At 39.2% G+C, this 23,694-nt stretch overlaps 1 protein-coding gene across 7 annotated transcripts in view; it reads left to right on the top strand.

The window, feature by feature from the left end:
- Positions 1–23,694, top strand: part of LOC146468580 (transient receptor potential cation channel subfamily A member 1-like) — a 37,635-nt gene that overhangs the window by 558 nt on the left and 13,383 nt on the right. Inside the window, exons 2-11 of one of the 7 annotated variants that reach the window (XM_085124283.1) lie at positions 1,985–2,210; positions 17,973–18,066; positions 18,679–18,854; positions 19,817–19,924; positions 20,307–20,415; positions 20,907–21,004; positions 21,292–21,339; positions 21,891–22,076; positions 22,501–22,689; positions 23,221–23,307. In XM_085124283.1, coding sequence (XP_084980409.1) covers positions 2,109–2,210; positions 17,973–18,066; positions 18,679–18,854; positions 19,817–19,924; positions 20,307–20,415; positions 20,907–21,004; positions 21,292–21,339; positions 21,891–22,076; positions 22,501–22,689; positions 23,221–23,307 — 1,197 coding nt within the window. In that variant the 5' untranslated portion in view covers positions 1,985–2,108. Of the gene's footprint in view, positions 1–1,837; positions 2,211–4,811; positions 4,937–8,318; positions 8,444–15,247; positions 15,836–16,263; positions 16,469–17,972; positions 18,067–18,678; positions 18,855–19,816; positions 19,925–20,306; positions 20,416–20,906; positions 21,005–21,291; positions 21,340–21,890; positions 22,077–22,500; positions 22,690–23,220; positions 23,308–23,694 lie in introns of those variants that run through there. The other 6 variants (XM_085124284.1, XM_085124282.1, XM_085124281.1 and 3 more) reach the window with 6 other exon arrangements.

Here is a 23,694-nt window from a genome sequence, read left to right as displayed (position 1 = left end):
TAGTTTTATGAGAACGTCGAGGCTGAGGTTAACCAAAATGTTAAGAACGTATTAAGAACATTCCTCAGGCTGAGAGTCGATTAAGAACGTTTTCAGTATTTTGTTAATCTGTATATAAAGTCAAGGTAACAAATGCAAATTTACCAAAATACTTAAGGGCATGTTTTGTATAACATTAACAATGATGACACACATCTCGGTTTGCCATAATCACTTTGATAGGTTTCCTGTTCACGTTCTCATTGATTACTGAAATACATGTAGTGTATACCATGTAATTTAAGAACATCTTAAGAACGTATTCAGCCTCAAATCGCAAAAAAATATAAGAACGTTCAGCCTCAGCTCCAAAATAAGACGTTCTTATATATATAAAGAAAAAAACAGAGTGTATGCAATCTCTGTAAAGTGAAAAACTCAAGCCAAAGAATTCGCTGATTTAACACGATTGCTCCGCTAAATACGATAGGAGTTGTATAATGACTTTTCCCGGGGATTTTACAGACCTGTGACTGAAAACTAAAAACGAGAATGCCCGCTTTCCACTGAACCTCAGCCTTCGAACAGACGCCTTCTCCAGCTTATACATACTTCACCCTAGACTTCTCAAATTTCATCAGCAAAATGGTTTGAGTATCCTAGTTAAGTCTTCAGAGTTTGAATATACCGGAAATCAATTTATACAAAAATTATTGAAGCAGCGGCCATTTATTTTACGTGAAAGGACTTAAAATTGGTGATTTCTAGAATTCTTTGAAACAGCTATTCTGCTAGAGCTAAAAAATCCAAGCAAAATCTAAACTATTTGAGAAATGAGTCGTAAATACAATAGCCTGTTCCAGGCCAGTCCTCCCCCCTCCCCCCCCTCCCCCCCCGTTTTCGTCCCCTCGCCCTCTCCTTCGCGCGTCTCTCTAGGAGCCTGGAACAAGCTACAAATACTACTTAAAATCACGGTCCTTTGTTTGAGGACGGTGCTTCCTCTTCCTATTGCGCATACGTTCTGCGCATCTTAGAATGGTCCGAGAAGGCCTACTAACTCAAAGATATTTTGGCGCGGTTTGTGACTACGCGGAAAGAGAAGATCTTTAGCAAGGGCTTTTGAAATTCAAAAAATAGACTAGTTGGGGGTAACTACACATTTTTCAGAGTTAATTAAGCTTCAATTTGAGATAAAAATAAAATGCCATACAGCGCTTTTTATAATAATTGTTACTTTATTATCTTGAAAAATGCATGGCTATCCCCAATTTTCTTCTTGTATTTCATTAGCCCTTGCTAAGATCTGCTCTCCCGCATAGTCATAAACTGCACAAAAATACCTCTGTATTAGCAGAAGCCTCATTAACGTACGTATTTTTTTTCTTAAAATCTAGGCCTTTGATAGTATTTCGTTTTCGCTCGGTTGGGCGCGCATTTGAACTGGAAAAACCATGTCACCGTTATAAACAACTCGGTAGAAAATTGCGTAATGCGCCGTTGGGTACTTTTATGAGGTTTTTCGGGCCCTTAGGCAAGAAAACAAAACTGATGAGTAAAAATCCCACTCGTCCTTTTCAACTTCCCGCTGAATTAATTGTTTACCCCCAAATTTCTTTTTGGGTTCCAATAGCCCTTGCTAAGATCTCCTTTTCCCGCATAGTCATAACGGCGCAAAAATACTTTTGTATTAGGGGACGCCGACCTTAAATTTCTTGACTAGATCCCCTGCTGTTTAAACACGCTGAGATACAGTGGAATACCGATTTTTCGGACCTCCAAGGGAAACTGAATTTGTTTTGAAAAATGGGGAGTTCCAAAACTCGGGGGTAAAAATGTGACAGAAGGAACTCCAACGGATACCACTTTTGTTGCGAAGAATCGGGAGTTTCGAAAAAACGAGGGTTTGAATAATCGAGAAATAAATTGCACTGTATTAAAAACATAATCACAACTGAGTTGCATTAACGTCACACGTTAAGCGGTAAACTTTAATTTAACCTTGCAGCTGTCTCTCCAAGCCAAACTGTCGGCCTGATAGAAAACAATTAATTCAGTCATAATTAGCCATATTGATCAAGGCAGAAGCAACAAGCTGTCAGAGGCGCTTCAGGTTCGGTTAGCTAAACAGCATGGCATTGGAAGACGCCTTGGAAATTACAGAGTTCGAAGTTGGAGTTGAAAGTGACGAGACTTTTGGCCTGATAAAAAGACTGGAACAAGATACAGAAGAGGTAAGAACACATTTTTTTTAAATTTGTAATATTATAATGCTTTGGGGTCAGAAATTTGTATATAAACACACTGACAGTTGAATAAGAAGCTAAAATGTAGGAAAAAAACTGAATGGTTTGTCGATTACTGGTTATAATACTCCCTTATTTTCTCTTGCTAAGACTGGCATGATCGTGCAGTAGAAAACATCCTTTCCGCACACTGAGTTCAGTAACGGTATTACCACCGACCCTGCCGGTTCTTAGGAATAATTACAGTATCCTCTCTCTGTCACCAAAGAGACTCTAGAAGAGGTTTCGTTAGTTTCAAACTTAATATATAAGTTAATTGACCTTTCCGGCCCCGGCTACAACAGGACGAATGGATGAATTGAAAAATTTCTGCCCGTGTGACCTTTCCAACAAAAACTTTTGAATATTTAGACCGTTTACTTTCCTGTGGTGCGGTTTATTCACTGTCGGTGTTAGAAGATGGTTCCTAACGTATTTCCACGTGCATTCACTGGATCAAATTTATCGGAACCGGTGCCGGCTTACTATGACCGTACTGCACTTCACGGGTAGCTTTGCCATGGATGAAGCCGTAAACTGAGTATACGATTATCCGGCTATAAAACAGAACTAAGTGAAAGCTACTTGAATGCATTGCGTAGTCCTTTTTGTGGCTCTGTTTTCCGTCCTTCGATTGTTTCTTTGTATTTTGCTGCGCAAGCTGGTTCTAGATTTTTATTTTGTCAATGAACTTTTAAATTGTGACCACTCAAATGCTAAAGCTGTTGAGTAGATAGGTGCACTTTGCTGTGAAGTCGTTGGTTTAGTTTCTCTCTCCTATTTTGCCAACGAAAATTACTATTATTTTTTTTTTGAATGTGAAGATATACTCTTGGTGGTAAAAGTATTAGCCGGGTTCAATTTATACCTTCTTTTTTAATTATACCCCGTCGCTTTCTGTAAAGCTGGCGACACGCTAGGTGATTTTATACGCCAATGGCAGCGATCGGAGAAAATCTCCAGGTGTGCTCGCTATTCCTATTACGATTTTCGCCGCGATCGGCGTTATCGATTAAACTCGCCCAATGCAATGCGCTCGCTTCCGCCTTTTTTAACACTCATCGCCAACTAATCTAACTCATTAGATTGCACAAATAATTCACGACTTTTTCAAGTTGGCGGACACCAACGAAGTGGAATGCGAAATCTTATCGACTGGTAATTACAAAGATTGGAAGAAAAAAACGGTGCTTTTTCATTTTCAAAAGCGACACTGGGATCATTTGCCCTGATCGATCGAATCCTGAAAATTGATGGACAATTGTGTCTCGTGAGTAGTTTAAGTTGAAGTAGCTATGGTGACGCTTGCGCATGCTCTGTTCAGCTAATCTGTCCTGGGAGACGAATGAACCACTTAAGACGAATTATAAGTATTTGCTCAAGTCGTAAATTCGCAAACGCATAAAACATGCACTAAGTGGATAAAAAGAAGAGACTAGACACAACGCCACCACCTGACAAAAAGTTGGCGTGACATTATTTGAAAGGGTATGTGGTTAGGATGGAATGGATTGCCATTTGAAAAAAAAAATGTGCCTTTTTTTTTTCAACTTTCTCACTTACAACTCATCCCAAAATACGTAGTTTTGGGGTTAAGTGAACGGTCAGTATTTTCTTTGTGGATGATACTTTGCCGCCATCTTGGATTAGTTTCAGAAGGCTAGGAAGAGTACTGAGAAATGTGGCCAAAAGAGTGGGCGTACACAACCGACTGTAAATGCAGCCCACACCTGCACTGAAGGCCAAGCGGCATATGACGCACGAAAATGGTTAATTAGTTTTAATCACTCAAAACAGTTTTGACACATACCCCCACGGCGAAGGACGTCAAGGAAGGTTTTCCATCTTAATTTTTTCAAGTTTTTGCCGTCATCATGTCAAATCACAAACGTCAAAAAAAGGCATCAGTTTTCCTATTCGTGAAGTAAGCAAAATTCGTTAATCCTGGTTATTCATCATAAAGGGACTAAGACCCTCCCAGCTACCCACTGAAGAGGACGAGGATTCTGCTAGCTTGGGTTAACCCGTGCGGAGACTTTAATGTATAAGAAATATTGGCGGCAAGCCATGCACGTACCGGTCAAGTTATGTCGTCAATGGAACCACTGCTTGCTGGTTAGCTTGAGGCGATCCTTAAAACCCCGTCTTATATCACGGGTGCGTAGGTGCTTTTTTTTTCATAGCGACGTTCATTGGCCATTAATTATTATGAAATAAATGCTAATTCCGCTAAGTGGGCCAAGAGGAAAATTATTACGTATCGCATAATAAAATTTTATTTGAAATGTCCGACTGTTAAACGGTATTTGGACTGCGAAAAATACTTCATATTTTCGAAGGTTTTTTGAAATACAGAAACACAACTCTTTGCCGCCTTTCTCGCGCGAGTAAAAAATTTAAAATTAGTCGCTTTTCAGTTTCTGCATGCATCCCGTGCACTGAAGGATTTTCCTTTTCAAATTGACGTTATTTAAATTTATAATTTATTGCCAAACAGTCATTATAAGTATAGTGTCAAAACAATTTCTCTTCAGTAACTACGGAAGTTTGTTTTGCCGAAGAACATGGAAGAGGATCTCCAATTTTCGGACGTGGAAAATTCGGAGATATTTCATTTAGCAGTTGTCTCCGCTGAGAAAGAAACTTCAGGAAAGTTTTCACTTTACCTACCAGGGGTGAGTAAATTGATCGTATCCCGGCTCCAGATATGATCCTATATCAATAATTGTTTATTCTATCGCGGAACAGTAGTTTTTCCTTGTGATGTGTTGTATTGCGTGTGAAAGGAGATCGTACCTTTCTAGGCAGAAAACTCTTCATGACACTTGTTCCAGGGAACTCATACTGATGTTACTTTCAATTGACATTAAATACTGATAAGTAACTGATTGATCGGCTATAGGTTGAAATGCTTTTTGAAATTATAAATGCCCGCTTAATGTCAATTTTAGCCGTCTGTAAACGTATCCAGTTTATAAATATCGGAAATTATTTAGCTGTTATTTCTGTAGCTCGGAACTGTTCGTTTCGAAGAAATATCTGTTCGGAAAGCATTATTCGCCGCCAAAATTCGGATTACGTTTTGAAGAAAAAGTAGCATTTTTTTAGCTAAAATGTCACCTCAAACATTCGTTACGAGTCAAAACACCAGCTTGGAAATTCGGGGGTCACTAAAATTTTGTCAGATTTGAATCTTTTAAGTCTCTGTAAAATACCAACAGATCAAACTATATTAGCTTACACAAATCAACCACTGTCCACTCAACCGAGACCGTGGGCTCGGCCTGTCAGATTTATTGTGGTATTAGGCAAGTGATCAAAACCACTATAAACTAAATGTCAGAAGTGGTGTTCCTGTGACTTTCCGCCCCATCAATCAGCCTTTCACACATTTTGCGATCCAGCTGAATTTAAATTAAATTAAATTCACCTGTTTATTCAATGTTATTGTTACACACAATGTCGCATAATTACACGGAATGCCCGCAGGGCATGACGTGTCTAGGTTTCGGTCGGGTATCTTTTTCTTCATCGGTGTCATAAATGTGCACATTAATTCATGCATTAAACTCTGTCCTCCCCTAGTAAGGATATATTGTTCTGATTGTCTTCAACAGAAGCGGCCCAATCAAAATCTATTTTTCAGGCACATATCACGAGAGAGGGGACCCACTCATCACTTCTGAGTGACGTCAAATCATCATTTGATTTATTCATTAAAACTAGATAAAATTCTTCCCTCTCCCAAAAGGGATCTATTGTTTTGATTGTCTTGAACAAAAGCGGCCCAATCAAACTCCATTATCTGCGCGTATATCACGAGGGAGGGGACCCACTCATCTCTACTTGTGTGACGTCAAAGCAAATCATCATTTGGAAAAATTGTTTTCGTTCAATGGCGGCCACATGTCTGAATTTAAGACTCCGGATCTGCCGTTTTCAGAGAGAAAACCAACCTTTTTCAAGCAGTAAATCGAAATAATAACTTCTAGGTAGTACTCGGCCGTTGAAACGGCGGAAATTGGGAGAGTTCACAGCAAAGAAAATCCGCTTTAAAAAACAGATCGAATGATCAACGAGAAGGATTAGAGCTAGAGGAGGCCAGACCAGTTCAGCGGGGTCATGACGTTATTGCATAGTTATTTCTGGTATGATTCCTAGTAACACAACGATAAGTATCACGCAATATATCTGAATAAAACCATTCAGACAATTATTTCAATGGCCAAGGGAGGATATTTTTTTAAATATCTGCGAAACATACAATGGGGAATAATTGGGGCTACATTAAGCATTCCGTGTAGTGCCATTAGAGGGGCATCTTGTTAAGGTGTTAAAACGTTGATGATCCTTTTCGAGGAAAGAATTAAGTCACCCGAAGCAGTATGGACGACGGTCTCGTATTTTCGACATTTTCAGAAGGGGAATCTTCGGATATAGTTCCCCTGGCTGTTTTTGTTGATGAGGCACCAAAAGGGTTTTCACTACCAGGAGTGAGTTAACGTATTCTCTTTATATATGAATTCTGCACCGCATAACAGGTTCCATTTCTATATTTTGCGCTTAATTTGCATGCGTTTGTATGACTGATGATCAGCTTGACGATAAAAAAATTGTTTGAATCTGTAAAACATTAGGTTTCAGCGCACGTAATTTTTGGAGAAATATATACAATACGAGTCAACTAGTAGTATCGTTTAGAATAAGGCGATTACAAATTTAAAGCATGGTTTTAGTTTCAACAATTACCGACCGCATTCAAATTTAATGACCGCTTAATAAGATCAAGCTATTTTTCTCAAAGCACACTATAAGTTAGGAGGGTCTCTGAGTCCACTATACTCGAACAGGACCCACCCTGAACCACAAAATAGATGGTGGTCTCTGCCTGCAGCCCCCTTCCTCAACCTCAAAAGCAAATGGAACCTTTATTACGTAGCCACTCCTCTATCCAGCAGTAAAAAATGACAGTGAGATTCAAACCACACCTTTCTTGTTTATCTAGCAATTCTGGCACATGCTAGCTGAATATTTCTGTGTCAACTCAAATTTTAAAGCCAATAAAGTAGGTAATGTTCATGAGATAGGTGGTGCCTTCGGTAATCCACATTACTCCAGACCAGGCGCATGGTCCTCTTAGAACAAACCTGTTACGACCAGTTCCTTAATAAAGATGCAACAGACAAGCATACCGGGTCTGTCTGGGAAGAAGTCTTCAAACAACGCTCACACGAAATTTAACTTATGGCTGGCATTATTTTGTGTCCACTTCAATATCTACACGGATATCTATCAGAACAAAGAGATTATATTCCGTTTGTGCGCTTAACGTCATGATAAAACTGGCCAATAAGAACCCGTATTTGTTTGAACCCGCTCACAGCTGCTGGATCTGCTAAGTACGGGGATTTGCAGAGAAAAAATTGTGACCTGATAATTAAAGTATTTTTGATTTCATTTAGCAAAAAAATGCAAGCTATTAAACAATGTTGAGTCATCCTGTTCTTCGAAGTCTCAAAAATAAAAAAAGGCTGCTGCTTTTCTTTTCCCGTAACGAACTATTTCATATCTTTAAACCCTCAGTGTTTTTCTTTTTAGCTGTAATGAAATCCATAAAAATAGTAATCCATGAATATAACAAAAAAAATAATTATTCGTAATTCCTCTTACTGTAATATTAAAATTGATTTAGAAATAGCAGCACGAGTAATAATATCCCAAATTTAATAGAGAATAATTAGTAGCTGATAATGAATTTGATTTTGAGCATCAGACTATGAGGCGACATTTAAAAGGAAAACTGCCCATTTTCAGAGTTAATTATTTCAATTGAAAGTTAAGAGGAAAACCAAATTTCAGATTTGCTTTTCAACTTAATACATTACATCTCTACATTTGGTTGCTATCTCTTTCAAATAATTGACATGTTATTAATTTCAATTTAAATTCATTGTCGTGTTTCTAGAACCTACAAATTAATATCCAAACATTCGTCAGTGTAGATAAGGTGTCAAATGATACTGTAATTAGTTTGTGGGGCTTTGGCTTATGCGAGCAACATGATCAACGAGGCTTTCCAGCTGTTTTCAGATTTCAGTCCGGAGGTACTTGAGTTGGAGGCAGTTGCTGCTGCAAAGAAAGAATCAAAAAAGTTTACACTTTCTGCCATAACAGTGAGAGCAGTGAGTTAAAATAATCACATTCTTTGTTTCTCATCAATATTATTTGCTCACTATTTTATCATTACGTACTTGTTAATTTGCCTTAGTTTGTTTCTTATTGAACTACTTCTGACTGTAATTCATAACATATATATTGGGACAAGAAAACACGTAACAATTACTTCCCCGAAATAGCGCCGACTTTTCTTTACCTCTTTAGTGCTCATGTGATGGAGTAATCAAACTGATAACACAATTTTAATTTTGTTTTAATTTGTGACACCGGTGTGACGAAAGCTACGTTTTGCAGTCTATCGATACATATTAAACTAGACTTGCTCAGTACTTGGGGTATATTTACCGGCTTGAGAGCTTAATGAATATACTGACTTCTCGGCTCAATTGTTCAGTTGCGCAAAAATCGAGTCTTTAACAAATAGAACGTTTGCCGAGAACGTCAGAGGCTGGGGAAACTCGGTAGCGCGCACAGCGCATGGCGCCCAACCGCCTACACTCGGTCGGTACCCGGCGCCAAGGTACAGAGAACTCGTTTTAACTTATCTACTGGGCGAGAGAAGAACCACTAGTAAGACTTCTTTAAGTTTCAACAAACGTCTTTATTCTATGTAAGTCAAACCTCGAGGATGACGCATATAACCGTATAGCTGCTACTGCTTAACTTCAAGTAAGGGCAATGAAAACTAAGCCTCGAAAGTAATCGTATGTAATCATATAGCCGGGTTAGGTGGATCGTCGTGTATAGGTCAGTCGAATTTTTGTTGAATAACAACGGTTTTGTGAGGTATTAAACTTATTCTTCTCTACTTGCAATCGATATTAAGAAAGCTATTACAGCTTGTGATTTGTAATCAAAAATTGGTCACTCAGTTTAGATCTAATGATTTCTGGATTTTAATTAAATCTAATCTAAATTTAATTAAAGTTTTCGTTTATCCTGGTTATAATTGATAAGATAAAGACTAAAACAAATTTTCTTTTGAAATACAAAACTGCAAGGACATGTATACGTGTTCTCAGTATTCAAGGGCAAATCCTCATTGTGAAATTTGTTAAATTCTCAGTATGACTATTTATTGTAACTTATTTTGGACTGTGATAAATTTTGTTTTACCATTTTGAAAGACAGATTTCATTCATATGCAAAATAGAGATGTGCTAAAATGGCGCTATAGAGTGTTTTCATTCACGTGACTACTGGCCATATTGGTTTACTGAAACAAAAGAAAGTATTTGCATAAAAATAGAGTTCAATTCTCAGAGGTTTAGTTTGGGGCACCAACATGGCAGCCATTTCTTTGTTTTGGGACACCAGCAAGGCCGTTGTGACGTCATGTGAAAACACTCTATATAAGCATTCACTTATATCATTATGGAAATTCCTCAGTGATATTTTATAAAAGGAATAAGGAAATTATTGGCAGTTTTATCACTTAAATTCCAGACCCACCATTCTCAATTAACCCACGTTCCAGAGTCAAGGAGATCTACTCATTTCACTGAGTCTGATTAAATTAATAACTGATTATACTTCATTTAAGTCTTAAGGTAGCAGGAAACATTAACAAAACTCGTGACACTTTCTCAACCAATGAAAACCGAAACCGATCATGCCTCGCCCGCACGCTTTTTCCCGCGGCTGGCGACGGTGGCACGTATTTGCTTCGAGTGTTGATTGGTTAATTGCGCTCTTAACGTCTGTTGTCATTGGTCAGAGTAATAACTTTGGTTTTGGTTTTACATTTACGATCCTCAGTTGAAAACCCGCTTTATCCTTAAAATCCAATGATATCAAGTATATTTAATTGATATATTTTGCGATTGACCACGGACATGGTGATGTTTACGTCAAAAAGAAGGAACCTCCCCTTACGTGCCTAATAAATGCCATCCCTTCGTTCAGTCATACGGCGAACATAAATAAGAGCCCCTATTAGAAAATCGAATCGTTATTGTACTTGTAGCAAAGGTGAGTACTTTCTGAAATTATAAATTGAAATCATCGGATATAACCCCAGTTCCATGCAGTGTCGTCATTAAAGCCGTTAACAGCATGAAGAAAACGTTACTTTATTTGAAAGGAAATGAACGCGCGAGACGAGGTGAGATCTCCCAATAAAGGAAAATGCCTTTTCAAGTACTTCAAATTATAACAATAAACTAAATGTCAGAAGTGGTGTTCCTGTGACTTTCCGCCCATTAGACAGCCTTTCACAGCTTTTGCGATGCAGCTAAATTTAAATTAAGTTAAATTTACCTGTTTATTCAATGTTATTGTTAGCCACAATATCGCATAATTAAGGTGTAAAAGCATTGATGATCCTTTTCGAGGGAAGAATTAACACCCGAAGCAGTATGGACGACGGTCTCGCATTTTCGACATTTTCAGACGTGGAAACTTCGGATATAATTTCCCTGGCTGCTTTTGTTGAAGAAACACCAAAGGGGTTTTCACTACCAGGAGTGAGTTTACACATTATCCTTTATATACGAATTCTACACCGCATAACAGGTTCCATTTCTATGTTTTGCGCTTAATTTGCATGTAATTGTATGACTTACGATGAGCTTGACGATAAAAAACTGTTTGAATCTGTAAAACATTAGGTTTCAGCGCACGTAATTTTTGGAGAAATATACAATACGAGTCAACTAGTAGTATCGCTTGGAATAAGATTACGAATTTATAACATGGTTTTAGTTTCAACAATTACCGATCGCATTCAAATTTAATGACCGCTTAATAAGATCAAGCTATTTTTCTCAGAGCGCACTATAAGTTAGGAGGGTCTCTGAGCAGTCCAGTTTGTAATTGGCCTGCTGTAAGTTGAATAAGTATAATAGTAAAATCGATACTTGACATCGACCCGTTCAGATTGACTGCAACGCTTTAAATCAGTTATCATTTGAACGCCTGTTTTAATTTCGTCCCTTTGTTAGTGGTAAGGACAGACATTTCATTCTCTACCGCACCATTTTTGGCAGACTTTTAAAGCATCTGATCTGGGATGATTTTTTCTACTCAGAGATTTCATTGTCAGTTGTTTTTTCCAAACACGATTTTTATGAAATATTTTGCGTTACTTTTCACAGGGTTATAATAATACCTTACTGTTCTTTTATTAGCCGGTGCGCCGCGGCTTAACTCGTGGTAACAAGGCAGTGGTTTCCTGGACTACTTATTGTAGAATGTCGGAATTCGCCATTTGATCCCCGCCGAGTTCAGTAAGCCAGTTTCTGGGCGCGCCCTTGGAGCCACAACATTGCATTTCTTTTTAGTTCAAGAAACATTTAAGTTTAAAATTTTACTATTTATTCTTAGAAATCTTTTTAGCTTCCATTGCTTGAATTTTACAGTTTAACTTTTTTTTTATATATGTGCAAGGCCCCCGCTGAAAACCACCCGCTGTGACGTGGGCTCTGTATTAACCCTTTAACATTTTTTATTCGATTTATCGTTCGCCGGCGAACGATAATTTTACTCGCTCGGTACAAGAGGAGAATAGCCTATGTTGGAAAACAAACAACGCCAGATACAACGTTTGATTGAAGAGGTTTCTGGCATTGGCAGGTCTAAAGGAGTACCTTTAACGTTCTTTGGCAATTTCTAGTAAACTTTGTACTCTCAAGGTACTTAAATGCAAGAAAAATAGGTTAAAAATGCGACATGTTCATATCTGCCTGTAAAACAAATCATTCATTGCATGCAACCTACATTCTGCTAATTGAAGCGAAATATCGTACCATAGATGTGGAGGGCAATAAAAGGTTCCCAGCTTAAATTCTCAAGCTACAGCCTCGCAACATAATGCATTTTTCCTAGTTTAAGGACCAAAAAATGTGGAACATTTGACCTTGTAACCCCACGGGGGGGCCAACTATCAATGCAAACACAGAAAGAAATACAAAGGTTTCTCGCTGTTCTTAAAAACGATGTGTTGTTGACAGTTCCTGTCGCTATAATGTTACAAAATCAACCCAGAACAAGGCGAACTCAAAAACATGAAAATAAAGATCGTAAAAAATAATCCTGATAAAAATACACAAATGTGTAAACCTTAAATAGTCAATTCGGTTTCCTAGGGATATCATGGAACATCAGAATAATGCTAAATAGCAATCAAAATTCTCCGTCAACCCTCTTGGTGGCCGAAACAATTCTGTTTCCTCCCTCCCCCTCCCCCATTCCTCAACAATGGCACACAATACTAAAACAATGTTTTGTCTCCGGCAACGTTGAGGGGAGGGGTGAGCTACGAGCATGCCAAGTGTAGTACCACAAATCTAAATCCTCTGTTGTTGTTGTTGTTTTTTTTTTTTTGGGGGGGGGGGGGGCAAATTCGCTGTGGTAGTAACACAAACTACACAAACTAGGCGTCGGTCACATTTGAACTAAGCCGTCTCGATGCATGGTTTATCAAAAGAACACCGGCCACAGTGTTGCTGGCACTTACTGGCATGCTTTCTGTAGCCTTTCTGAAAAGCATTCTCTATAAGCCCAGGATGGATGGCAGGCAGAGTTATCATCATTCTCCATAATCAACCAACACTGCGTGAGGGTTTTACTAACAGTTCGATTCGCTACAGGTACTAATTAGATTGAATCAGAGCAATACTTAAGCTTAAGTCTTATAGTTTTTTATTTATTTTATTTTTTTTAATTAAACAATCGTCTTTTATCAAACTTTGATTCTAGAATCTGATAATCTTACGGCCTTAACACTTCCTTTCTTGCTTCTCAGTTTACACTCATTAATTTTTCAATGACTGTTAAACATCATTTATCGCTTTCGGATGCCCACTTGACTCTTTCTTACTATGATCAAGAGGCCGTAGGAGCGATCAGAACCAGTAGGAAACCGCTTCAAAGTGGAGTACGAGTGCACTGTCGCATGTCGCACACTGTCATGTTTTTGGCGGGAAATTTCCCGCCAAAAAAACACGACGGCAGCAGTCGGCCGCGCGGCGCTTCAGCTCGATTATTTAAAAACAAAGAAGAAGCAACAAAGTTGGACGGTTTTACACGATTTTCCACAACTTTTGACGCTAGGATTAGCAAAAGAAAGCGTTTAGGTAAGTTGACAGGCGGATAGCTATATATAGGCTAGAATACGTAGGGACAAAAGACCGGTTTTTACACGGTAAACATTCCTCCTAACTAAAAACATGACAACAACTGATAAGCTTCGAGCTTACGTATCAGTGACTCTATCGCAGTTACGTTTTGACTAGAGGAAGATGTTACCTTTGAAAAGGATTTCTTAAATCAAAGTTCGATATAAGAATTGCTATCATTTTAGGCCTCAAACTGGCCTATATGGAGAAGTTTCAAAACATCGATGATACGAATCCATTTTCGGCTTTAGCTGAAAATGATTCACCAGTTCAGCGCTATTTCTTGCAGAATTTCAGGCTTACATTTCTTCCCAGAAATTTAGTTTTTAATTCAACAAGCGACAGTTCTGAAAGAACAAAAGAAAAAAAAAAGAGAAAGAAGGACACAAAAGGAAAAAATTTGCCGTGGAGAATCCGGGTATCGATCCCGGTACCTCTCGCATGCTAAGCGAGCGCTCTACCATTTGAGCTAATCCCCCGAACACGCCAGAAAATGGGCAAATTTTGCATGTCTTTCGTTCAAATGCAATATTTAGTCATACTTCTGATATTTTGACTTATTTTGTACGGTTTCTAAGTCAGGTTTGGTCTAAACGGTTGAAAAAGCGTGTAAATAAAAGCATTGGGACGCCAAAACCAAGCTCTCTTTACCTTTTATTTGCCGACCATGTGCTTATGAGCGTGACATATATTACGTCACCATTGCGTTACTCGAAATGAACAACAGTCTCTAATGGATCATCGCCTGTAAATTTTAGTGTCAGTGTAGACTTTACCGAATTTTGCAATAAGATTACAGAATCAGCATAGCAAAATTAAGATTCCTCGATTCCATTAAATGGATGGCTTGTTTCTTTGCAGTCAGTTTCTCTTCTAAATTTTCTTATGCTTGAATGATTTCGGGTATATATAATAAGTGCCAAGCCGTGTATACGTTAAGTTTACCTTTAAAAATTTAAGTTTACCTTTAAAAATTGCCGCATATTTCCAGACTTCAGTTACATGATATATCGCAGGTCTATGAAGCCCATTATCGGCTAGCTGTCGCGAAAATGTCGTCGACCGACGTGGAACCTTCCGACAGAGTCACGACAGTTCAGCAGCGTTCAAGGACTTATCAATTCTTCAGTAAAAGGAAGGCTTAACTCATAATTCCTTATGAGTTAAGCACGCAAAATTTCACTGCTTTGCCCTATTGAAAGAAATATCCGAAATCAAGCTGACCAGTTCGGCCAGTGTGCGTGCGATTCGCTGTATACTTTCCAGGCCGAGTACTCAGTGATGACACAACTTAAGCCCAGTTAAATGGACGTTACAATAGTTAATCGCGACACAAATTAATTCTCTTTTAATTTTCCACCCATGGAATCAGCCATTATTTCCATTTAAGTGTCCTTAAGGAATCATCTTTAGATTTTCTTGTGAATGGTATCTTTAATTCTTTGGTTTTTGCGCTTTCGGCACTGACAATTATTCATACGGCAAACATAAGTTAAACACGCAAAGCCCTATAAACTGATATCCCGGCTGAATCTTTAAGAAATCTTTGATTATAGCATCAAGAAATAGATATATATAAAAAAAAGTAGACTTTAATTTTTTGTCTAGAACTCTCAACCCCTTCAATCAAAACAGACGTTCAATTTTTTTTTATGTTTTTCATCGATCTCCTATATAACAAACTGACGTAAATGAATATTACAATAAGAAAAGAATTAATCATTGCACTGTAAACAGACTCGCATTTATCAATAATAACTGGACCTTAAAATTTCCCCATTCATTTCACTCACTGGTGTCAACAATGTGATGTTGAACCAGTATCTGTCAGATAATTAGTGATCTGCAAACAAATCATTGGCAGAGCAGACAACTGTAATGAAAAAAATAGTTCTGTCACCTGGAAACGGGGCAAGAAAAGTACTTTTCTCTTGGTGGCCTAGTGAAGATCGCGACCTTAGAAGGAACACTTCAACGATGGCTGCCTCTCCAGGAAATATGTACCAGAAACAGGCCTTGAAAAAAAGGCAGACCATTTCATACCTTCAGCCTTCCTCTGGTTCCCTCTCTAAAGCGGACAAGTATCGCAAAGCAGAGAAAGACATCAGTTTAAATACTTTACCTCCGCCGAGTCCAACGATAAACCGATCGGCAAACATGAGAAAATTTAGTCAAATATCTATGAGTTCTAACTCTTCCGATGGTCTTCATAAGGACGCTAATAGCAATAATGCGATAAAGACTAAAACTCCTAAACCCGCGCGCCCAAGACTTCATCAGGTAAGATATGACTTTTTGTAGCCCACGCTAAACGATTGTCAAACTTTTCGTGTGAAGGTTATTGAAAACGGTGTCATGAAGTCTTTCCAAAGAGCGAGGTGATGTTGACATATGTACTTGCATGTGTAATCAATGAACTCTAGGAACGAGAATACTTTTTTTATTGAAAAATATATTAAAGGGAACATACCATCAGTGAAATAGGCAATATAAGCTAGCTATCACTAGTATTCAAATTTAAGTTGAAAAGACCAGTTGCGGAATGTAAAGGACGTATTTCATATACCGGAGAATTCAGTTTAATTTTTGGGCTTTAATCACGAAGAGCTTAACCTTTTGTTATTAGTTTTCGCACTCGTCAGCCCTGATTTCTTAATCTGGGCAGTAAATGGCGTGAATTTTTCCATTAATCGCTTCACAAACAAGATTGATTTTACCCGAATGAAGTATAGTTTCCAACTCGTTCCGTTTTCAGCACGAGTGATGTGTTTTATTTAATCCGGCTTGGCTTGGCTATCCAAAACTATGGGAACTTGACTAATATGAGAGAGCCTTGGAACAGAGATAAACAGCAATCTTGACAAATTCGCGACACTCATGTTACATTATTACTTTGGATCTTACAGGAGATTGGTAAGATGAAAGTTCGCTAATTATTACAGATAGCGCGCAGCTCCACATAACCTCAAACTTCGTTGGACATGTATATCACGCAAGTCTATTGTTTCTGGCTGATTATGCTGTCCCTTTAAGCTTTTTGACGAACGTCGGGAAAATATACAAAACGTGGCTGCATGCACGTTCATTGACGTCTCAGACTAATTGTGTAGTGTACTGTCTAAAGGAGTACAGTTATACTTCTCAGACAAGTGCAGCCTGCCGCTGCTAACTGTATATCACACGCGAGTGAATTATAACATGATCACAGGAATTGAAATGGCAAATTGTCAGGGAAGAGTTTAAACTACTTTTTTCCTATCGAAAATGATAACGTTTACGCAATGGTTAAAACTGATCAGCGATTAAAACCTATTAGTGTCTAGCTGACCGGCTTTTCAAAGTTTGAAAAGTTTTCAGACGCCTAACGAGATGACGTCAATATTCTCACGCACAACTCCTTCAGTATAGAAGTTTACTTCAGTTAATTATATAGTTAGAGTTATAATATATTGGACTGAGATAATTAGGTATTAACTGGATTATATATAGTACCTTATCTGCACGGTCGAAGCTTTATGCTACTGATCAATAGTAGAAACTCGGGTCTGGAAAGTCAATGTGAACCTCTTCATGACTCAAAACGTAAAATATAATATAAAAACTGTCAACGCATTGTTTACTGAGTAGCAATACACTTACATCGATATGACTTACCACTTTAACCCCTGATATCAAAGAACAAATTCTCCTATCTTGTCCCCATACTGTTCTTATAAAAGTACTGAGGAGAAGTTATTAAAATATCAAGAAAATTCACCTTGAATGATCATATCCTTTATTCTCATGACCTCAGGTGTTGAATAAGCATTGAGAAATTTGATGCTGATCACTGTTAGGGCCTAAAGGGTTAAAGGCTAGTTTGCAGGCACTTCATGTAAATAATGAGAGACGAATAATTCAAACAAAACATAACAGATTAAAAATCCCAACTGGCAGGAGGCAGACCAGCCTCCTGTGCGTGCGAGAGGCAGGAGCCAGCAAGAGTGGCCGAGCCAGCAAGCGGTAAGAGAGGAACTTGAACCCTAGACCTCCGTATTACACGTCCGGCGCCCTAACCGCTTGGCTAGTACCTCCGCCAACCTACTTGAGAGAGTTATATCCTATCAGTTTTGCAAACAGTAGTCTAAGTAGAGTGGTTCTGTTTCTCTTTCGATATTTCTGACAACTGCATGAAAAATGGATCAGTATAGCCTCCCCCGCAGACGTCCTTAGGGATTCGTCACGCGTTCCTGCCCCACGGATAGGGGGGCAGGAACGCGTGACAAACCCGTAAGGACGTCTGCGGCGGAGGCTAGGGTCAATATATTCCTTGCAATTTTCACGGTGACACTGTGAGTACCGCTTTAGATGTGAAACTTGTATACGGCTAACATTGTTGAAGTCTCAACACGTTTCTTGTTTCTTTTGTTTTTATTAGAAAGCGGGTAAAGGAAACAAGTTGCAAAAGCTACACCTCGCAGCTTTGTCTGGACATGAAGAGGAAGTTCAAAAATTGCTTGGGAAAGGTGTTGGTGAGTACCTGCTCTTTAATAAGCCTGTGAGCAAGCTCACTAGGCTTGCTTTTTTGGCTAGTTTGTTGGCGGCTCCTACTTGGTGATCCGGCGGGGAGAATAGTTTGTATTGTACTGTAATAAGGTGGAGTGGAGGAGAGGGGGGAGAGAGATAAAAAGTACTCTTTGACAATAATAACAGGAAAAAAAAAATTCTTTTCTTGTCTCATAAAGTTCTGCTAACACAGGCTTGAATGGTTTCAGATAAGAAAGTCCTGTGGATGTCATTGATGTTTCAAGTTCTTCCACACTTCCTGGTTTTCTTCCGGGTTTTGTTGCGTTTCTTTTTTCTGCAAGTTCGGATTGGTTCATTTCCTACTGGCGTCAACCGTCTTTGGCTTCCGCCATTTTGAAATGACATACAAAAAAGCCTCGTTATAAAAGACACGCTCAGTTGGAGCTAAGATAAGGTGTACAAGCAAGAACCCTTCCATAATTGCGAGACTATTCTGTATAATCATTCGCCGGAATTATAGGATAGTTCCGTAATGAAAGGGTTTTAGAAAAGCTAAGACTGAGGACTTAGTTGAATGTATTAAGCCGGAATATTGAGTGACTTTTCTTTACCCGCAGACGTAAACACCCCAGATTCGTTTGGCAAGACACCCCTTCACAATGCTATCCTTGGCAAACATGTCAATATCGTGGAATTGCTGCTGAAGTCGGGAGCTGATGTCAAGTGTCTCGATGAGCGTGGAGATACGCCTCTGCACGCTGCAGTTAGGGTCAACAGCGAAGCTATTGTGGTGGTGAGAGTGAAGAACTAGCTGAGCTGTTGTTTAAGAACAATTTTTAAGGAACCCCATATTCACAATATTCGTTAGGAATTCAAGATGTGAAATATGAGGTGTTCCAGACAGTGTGTTAGGACCTTAAATTGATCCACTGTTATGGAGTTACCTTCGTTACCTTGTCGGTTACAGAGAAAAAGAAAGACAATAGAAACAAATGTAACTTCCACGGTGACAAAAACGGCGCGTACCGTACGAAGAAAATGTAACAATTTTGCCGGGTACCTCTTAGGGCATCTCCATTAATTTTCGAATTGGGTCTAGTCCTACAGAGTTACCTCACTCACGTGATATAGAAATCAAAATTTGACACTAACCCGTTTAAGCAAAAAACAGTATTATTATAAATACTTCGAATCTAATTCATTGAGTGTTAAGAAGACGTGGGAATGTATTAATAGTTTGCTAAACAAAAAGAGAAATCGAAAATTCATCTGTAAACTCAAGGAACCTGATAATAGCGGTTTTACGCAAGACCCATCCCGAATTGCCAATATTCTTAACAGCCACTTTGCCTCCATTGGACGCAAACTAGCTTCGAAGCTACCCCGATCTTTACACCATTTCACTGATTATTATCGTCAAACCAGTCACCTGAACTCTTTCTTTTTTGCTCCTGTGACCCCTTTACGAGGTTCAACTCGAAATTCTGTCCATCTCCAACAACAAAGCGCATGGTCTGTATTCGAGTCCAACTTCAATCTTAAAATGTGCTAGCTCTACCCTCTGTTATGTTTTGGCGAATATATTCAATGCTTTAATTAATTGTGGGAATTAGCCGTCTTAAAAAATATGCTGTTATAAGATTCTTGAAAATAAGTCACGGTTGTTATAAGATTTATGAGCATAGGCTTTACTGAGTTGCCATGTTGCTTTAGGCCTAAGACAACAGTTAATGCATTTTGCTGCTCTATTTTCAGCTTCTATTGAATGACAGTAAAAGCGATGCCAACGCCGAAGGCTTTGGTTCATACACGCCTCTTCATATCGCTGCTCAGGTTGACAACGTCGACATTTGTAAGCATCTGGTAAGAAAATAGCATCATTCACCTAGCTAACAACAGGGCCTTATTTTGTCGACAAAACTATCTGTTTAGCCTAGCCTCGCTGGGAAATGATGGTGGTGGGGCGTTTGGCTATTGTTGGGTGGTGGAAGAAGGTCTTGGGGTGGTTGTTAGTGAGTGATAATTCACACGTGGACACGAATTCATGCAGACATACAGGCACAAAGATTGGTAAATAGACTTACAAGCAGACGAACAGATAGACCCATAGACAGTAAGACAAAGAATCAGATGGAAAGACAGACTAACAAACAGAAAGACGTACAGGCCGATAGACCCATGAGACAGTCACATATACAGGCAGACAGACAGACAAAAACCTGACGAGATGTTTCCTTTTGCTTAGGTGGAACATGATGGTGACATATCGCAAACAGCTGAAGATAAGATGACGCCTTTTGGTATGGCGGTATCCAAAGGAGCACAGTCAGTGGCTGAGTACTTCGCTGGAATTGGTAAGTATCTACCTTGGGTCATTTGCCCTATTATAGTGTAACCGACTAATCTGTGTACTTGAAAACAAAACTTCTGACAGCCACTGTTAGGATCCTACCCGGGATCGGCTAAAGGGGGAATGCGCCTGTTCATCTTAGCTCTAAATAAGGAAAGCAAAACTGTATTTCACAAAGATTTAGTGAAGAGAACCACGTAAGGCATAAATAAACGTCGCTGTTCAGTTGCTAGCGCTAAACGCGCTGGATGTTTGCTAGGTTAACACTCCTGCAGAATATGGGCAAATTTATTGGTTGATATTTCAGTCGCAGAGACAGTCTTTCTCATGGCCATGGCCAGAGGAAGACTCGTTGTCCCTATGCCGTACTAACGCCAGCCCATCGTATGCACCTCCCTCCCAAAACCCCCCTTCCCCCACCCCCCCTCCTCCCTTTCGGTTTAAGGAAGCCAGCTAGACCTGCTATAGTGATTGCCACTTTGGTTTTTATCGCAGTCGAGGAAAAACAACTGGATGTGGAAAGTCTCATTTGCAATGCTGATATTGAAGGGAGCACATTACTTCATCTTGCAGTGGATAGCGGAATACTGCCGGTAAGACACGAAACCAACATCATTTGAAATACAAAGAAAAAAAAAACTGAACAGAAAACTGACTTAAAGGGCAAGCAAGCATATCCAACAAACAGACATGTTAAGCAAAAATTAGCCATTGCAAAACATCAAACAAACAAAAACGAATGATACCAAACAACTAAGCTCAAACAAAGAAACAAGCAAATAAACAACCAAACATAAACAAACAAGGATAGACAAACACACTCGTAAACAAAACAAAACAAACAGTAATTGGCCTTAACGGATAGCTCATCTCTCCTCAGATTGTAGGGCTGTGTTTGAAGCTGGGATCAAATGTGCGTCGACAGAAGGTAACAATGACTTTGATTGGTTGATTGATTAATTGATTGATTGAGATCAAGTCAAATCATCACCTTTTAAAATGTATAATGAGTTGTCTGTTCACAAATCTCGATCTTTCACGTTTCTGACAATGTCGTACCCAGAGTCCTCAGGCTTTTTGATCAGCGGGTGGGCCCCAGGAGAGACTCTGGAGAATTCGAAAAAAAATATTTTTTTTGATTGGCTGCCCCGTAACAGTTTGCATTGTTTTACCGCAGAAATCCTGCGGTAATAAAATTCCAGTACCCCAGAGTCTCTCCTGGCGACCAACCGCTGGCCAAAGAGCCTGAGGACTCTGGATACGAGATTGCGTTTCTGAGGACAGTTTTCCGTGGAGGGACCACAATTCCTGGATTAGAACCGTCCAGTATAGTCAGTTGGCTCCTACAAAAGGGGTTTGTTGTTTACCTTTAGTCCATGAAGAAGGTTTGATTGTATAATGCCTTACATCTGCTGGGTATTCTTGCTCCCTCAAAACTTAAAATTGACAAGTGTATAATAGCCATTTGTTGCTTTCTAGGAATCAGACAACAGTACAGCGTTCCACCTGGCCTGTTCACAAGGATCGCTTGAGATTGTTCAATTAATGACCACAGAAGACATTGAAGTATGTAAAGCCGAGATCCTGGATGATCAGGGAATGGTCCCACTGCACCGAGCGGCACTTAACAATCACGTGACTGTAGTCAACTTCTTGTTGGACCAGGTATATAAATTTCAGAAACTACTCAAGACGTTTGAGTTAGGTACAGTTGTCAAGAGTTCGAATCCTCCATTTCACACCAACTAAAGCAATGCGATTTTTTTATAGAACGACTTTCAATTTAGTAAGATTTCTACCACATCACAGCAGGCTCAAGGAACACAGTGATCTAATCAGAGCTCAAAGTAAATACAAGTAAACGTGTTAAGATCTGGAAAACGTGCATGAGCCAGTCATGTTGATATTCAACAAAGTGTTCTGTCTTAGGACTCAAAACAAGGTCATCAGGACTCGAACCAACTTCCTCCCGACCTCATCGATTGATGTCTAATATTCATATCCACTAGCCTATCATTCCTCGCTTAAAAGAGTACAATACGGTCATACGGTCTAAAAGTACACTGACTCTAAGTCTCTTTGTTTTCAGGGTGCCCCGGTGGATCCGCGTGACAGTCAAGGCCGCACCCCTCTGTTCTTAGCAGCCTCTGAGGGGGGTACATCTACTGTTCAGCTTCTCATGGACCGAGGAGCCGACATCACACTTAAAGATGTGGAACTGCGATCAGCTTTGCATGTGGCTATTGGGAATTCGTCCACAATGGAGGCTTTGATCAAGGTTATAATATAAAAAATGATTTCCTAGTTTATGTACGTAAATTGTTTTTTTAGCGGCTTTAGCATCATTTTATTTAACCCTTTAAACCCTAATATCAAAGAACAAATTCTCCTATCTTATACCCATATTTTCTTATAAAAGTACTGGGGAGAAGTTATTAGAATATCACGAAAATTACCTTGAGTGATCATATCCTTAATTCTCATGACCTCAGGGGTTGAATAAGGATTGATATTATAAAGAGAAATTTGATGCTGATCACTGTTAGGGATGAGAGGGTTAATTCGTTCCTCTCCTTTTCTCCTGCGTTCATGTGCAGTACACCTAGTAGGTGCGTGTCTCTAAACGGCCATTCTTGATCCCAAAGCTCACCAAATTTTATGATAATTAAGACCACATTTCCGAACCTCATTCACGGTAGTGATTTCCTTGGTTTGCTTTTCATGAATTGTTAATTAATCTTTTAACGAAATACGAGGTATCCGTCATGCGTCGTACTGTTATAACTTGACTCTTTCTGCACTCTTTCAGAGCTCTGCGTCAAAGGCCTTAGTGATCGACAAAGATGTGTCTGGGTACACACCTGTGCATTATGCAGCTCGTGCAGGATACTTGCAGGTAAAAACAAAACCCACGTTAAACAACCCACCTGCTCTCATTTGTAGTCCAGCGAGATTTTTTAAGCAACCTGGCGTGCAGCGCAGAGTGGGTTATTAAAGCTTATAAATGATAAAGTTGATTCCTGATATTAAGTAATGGACCTTTACCACGGTGATTTATAATTTTGATGCCGTGTAGGCCTGGTAACGAGAAACCATTGACACTGCTGGAAAGGCAAAGCACCTTAAACTATGAATTAGTAAAAAGGCCAAGTTTGAGAGTCTTCAAGCGTAGTTCCGTAAAATTCAGTGATTTTTGCAAACTGTTCGTAAGGAGACGGGAAAAACTTGTCCGTTCTTGTTCTAACAAACGTCTGTAAAATTCTCAGACTAAACGAAACTACAT

The sequence above is a fragment of the Pavona decussata genome, unplaced genomic scaffold (assembly GCF_977016875.1).
Source record: "Pavona decussata unplaced genomic scaffold, jaPavDecu1.1 SCAFFOLD_130, whole genome shotgun sequence".
Taxonomy (NCBI): domain Eukaryota; kingdom Metazoa; phylum Cnidaria; class Anthozoa; order Scleractinia; family Agariciidae; genus Pavona; species Pavona decussata.
This window is presented reverse-complemented; position numbering and strand designations above follow the sequence as displayed.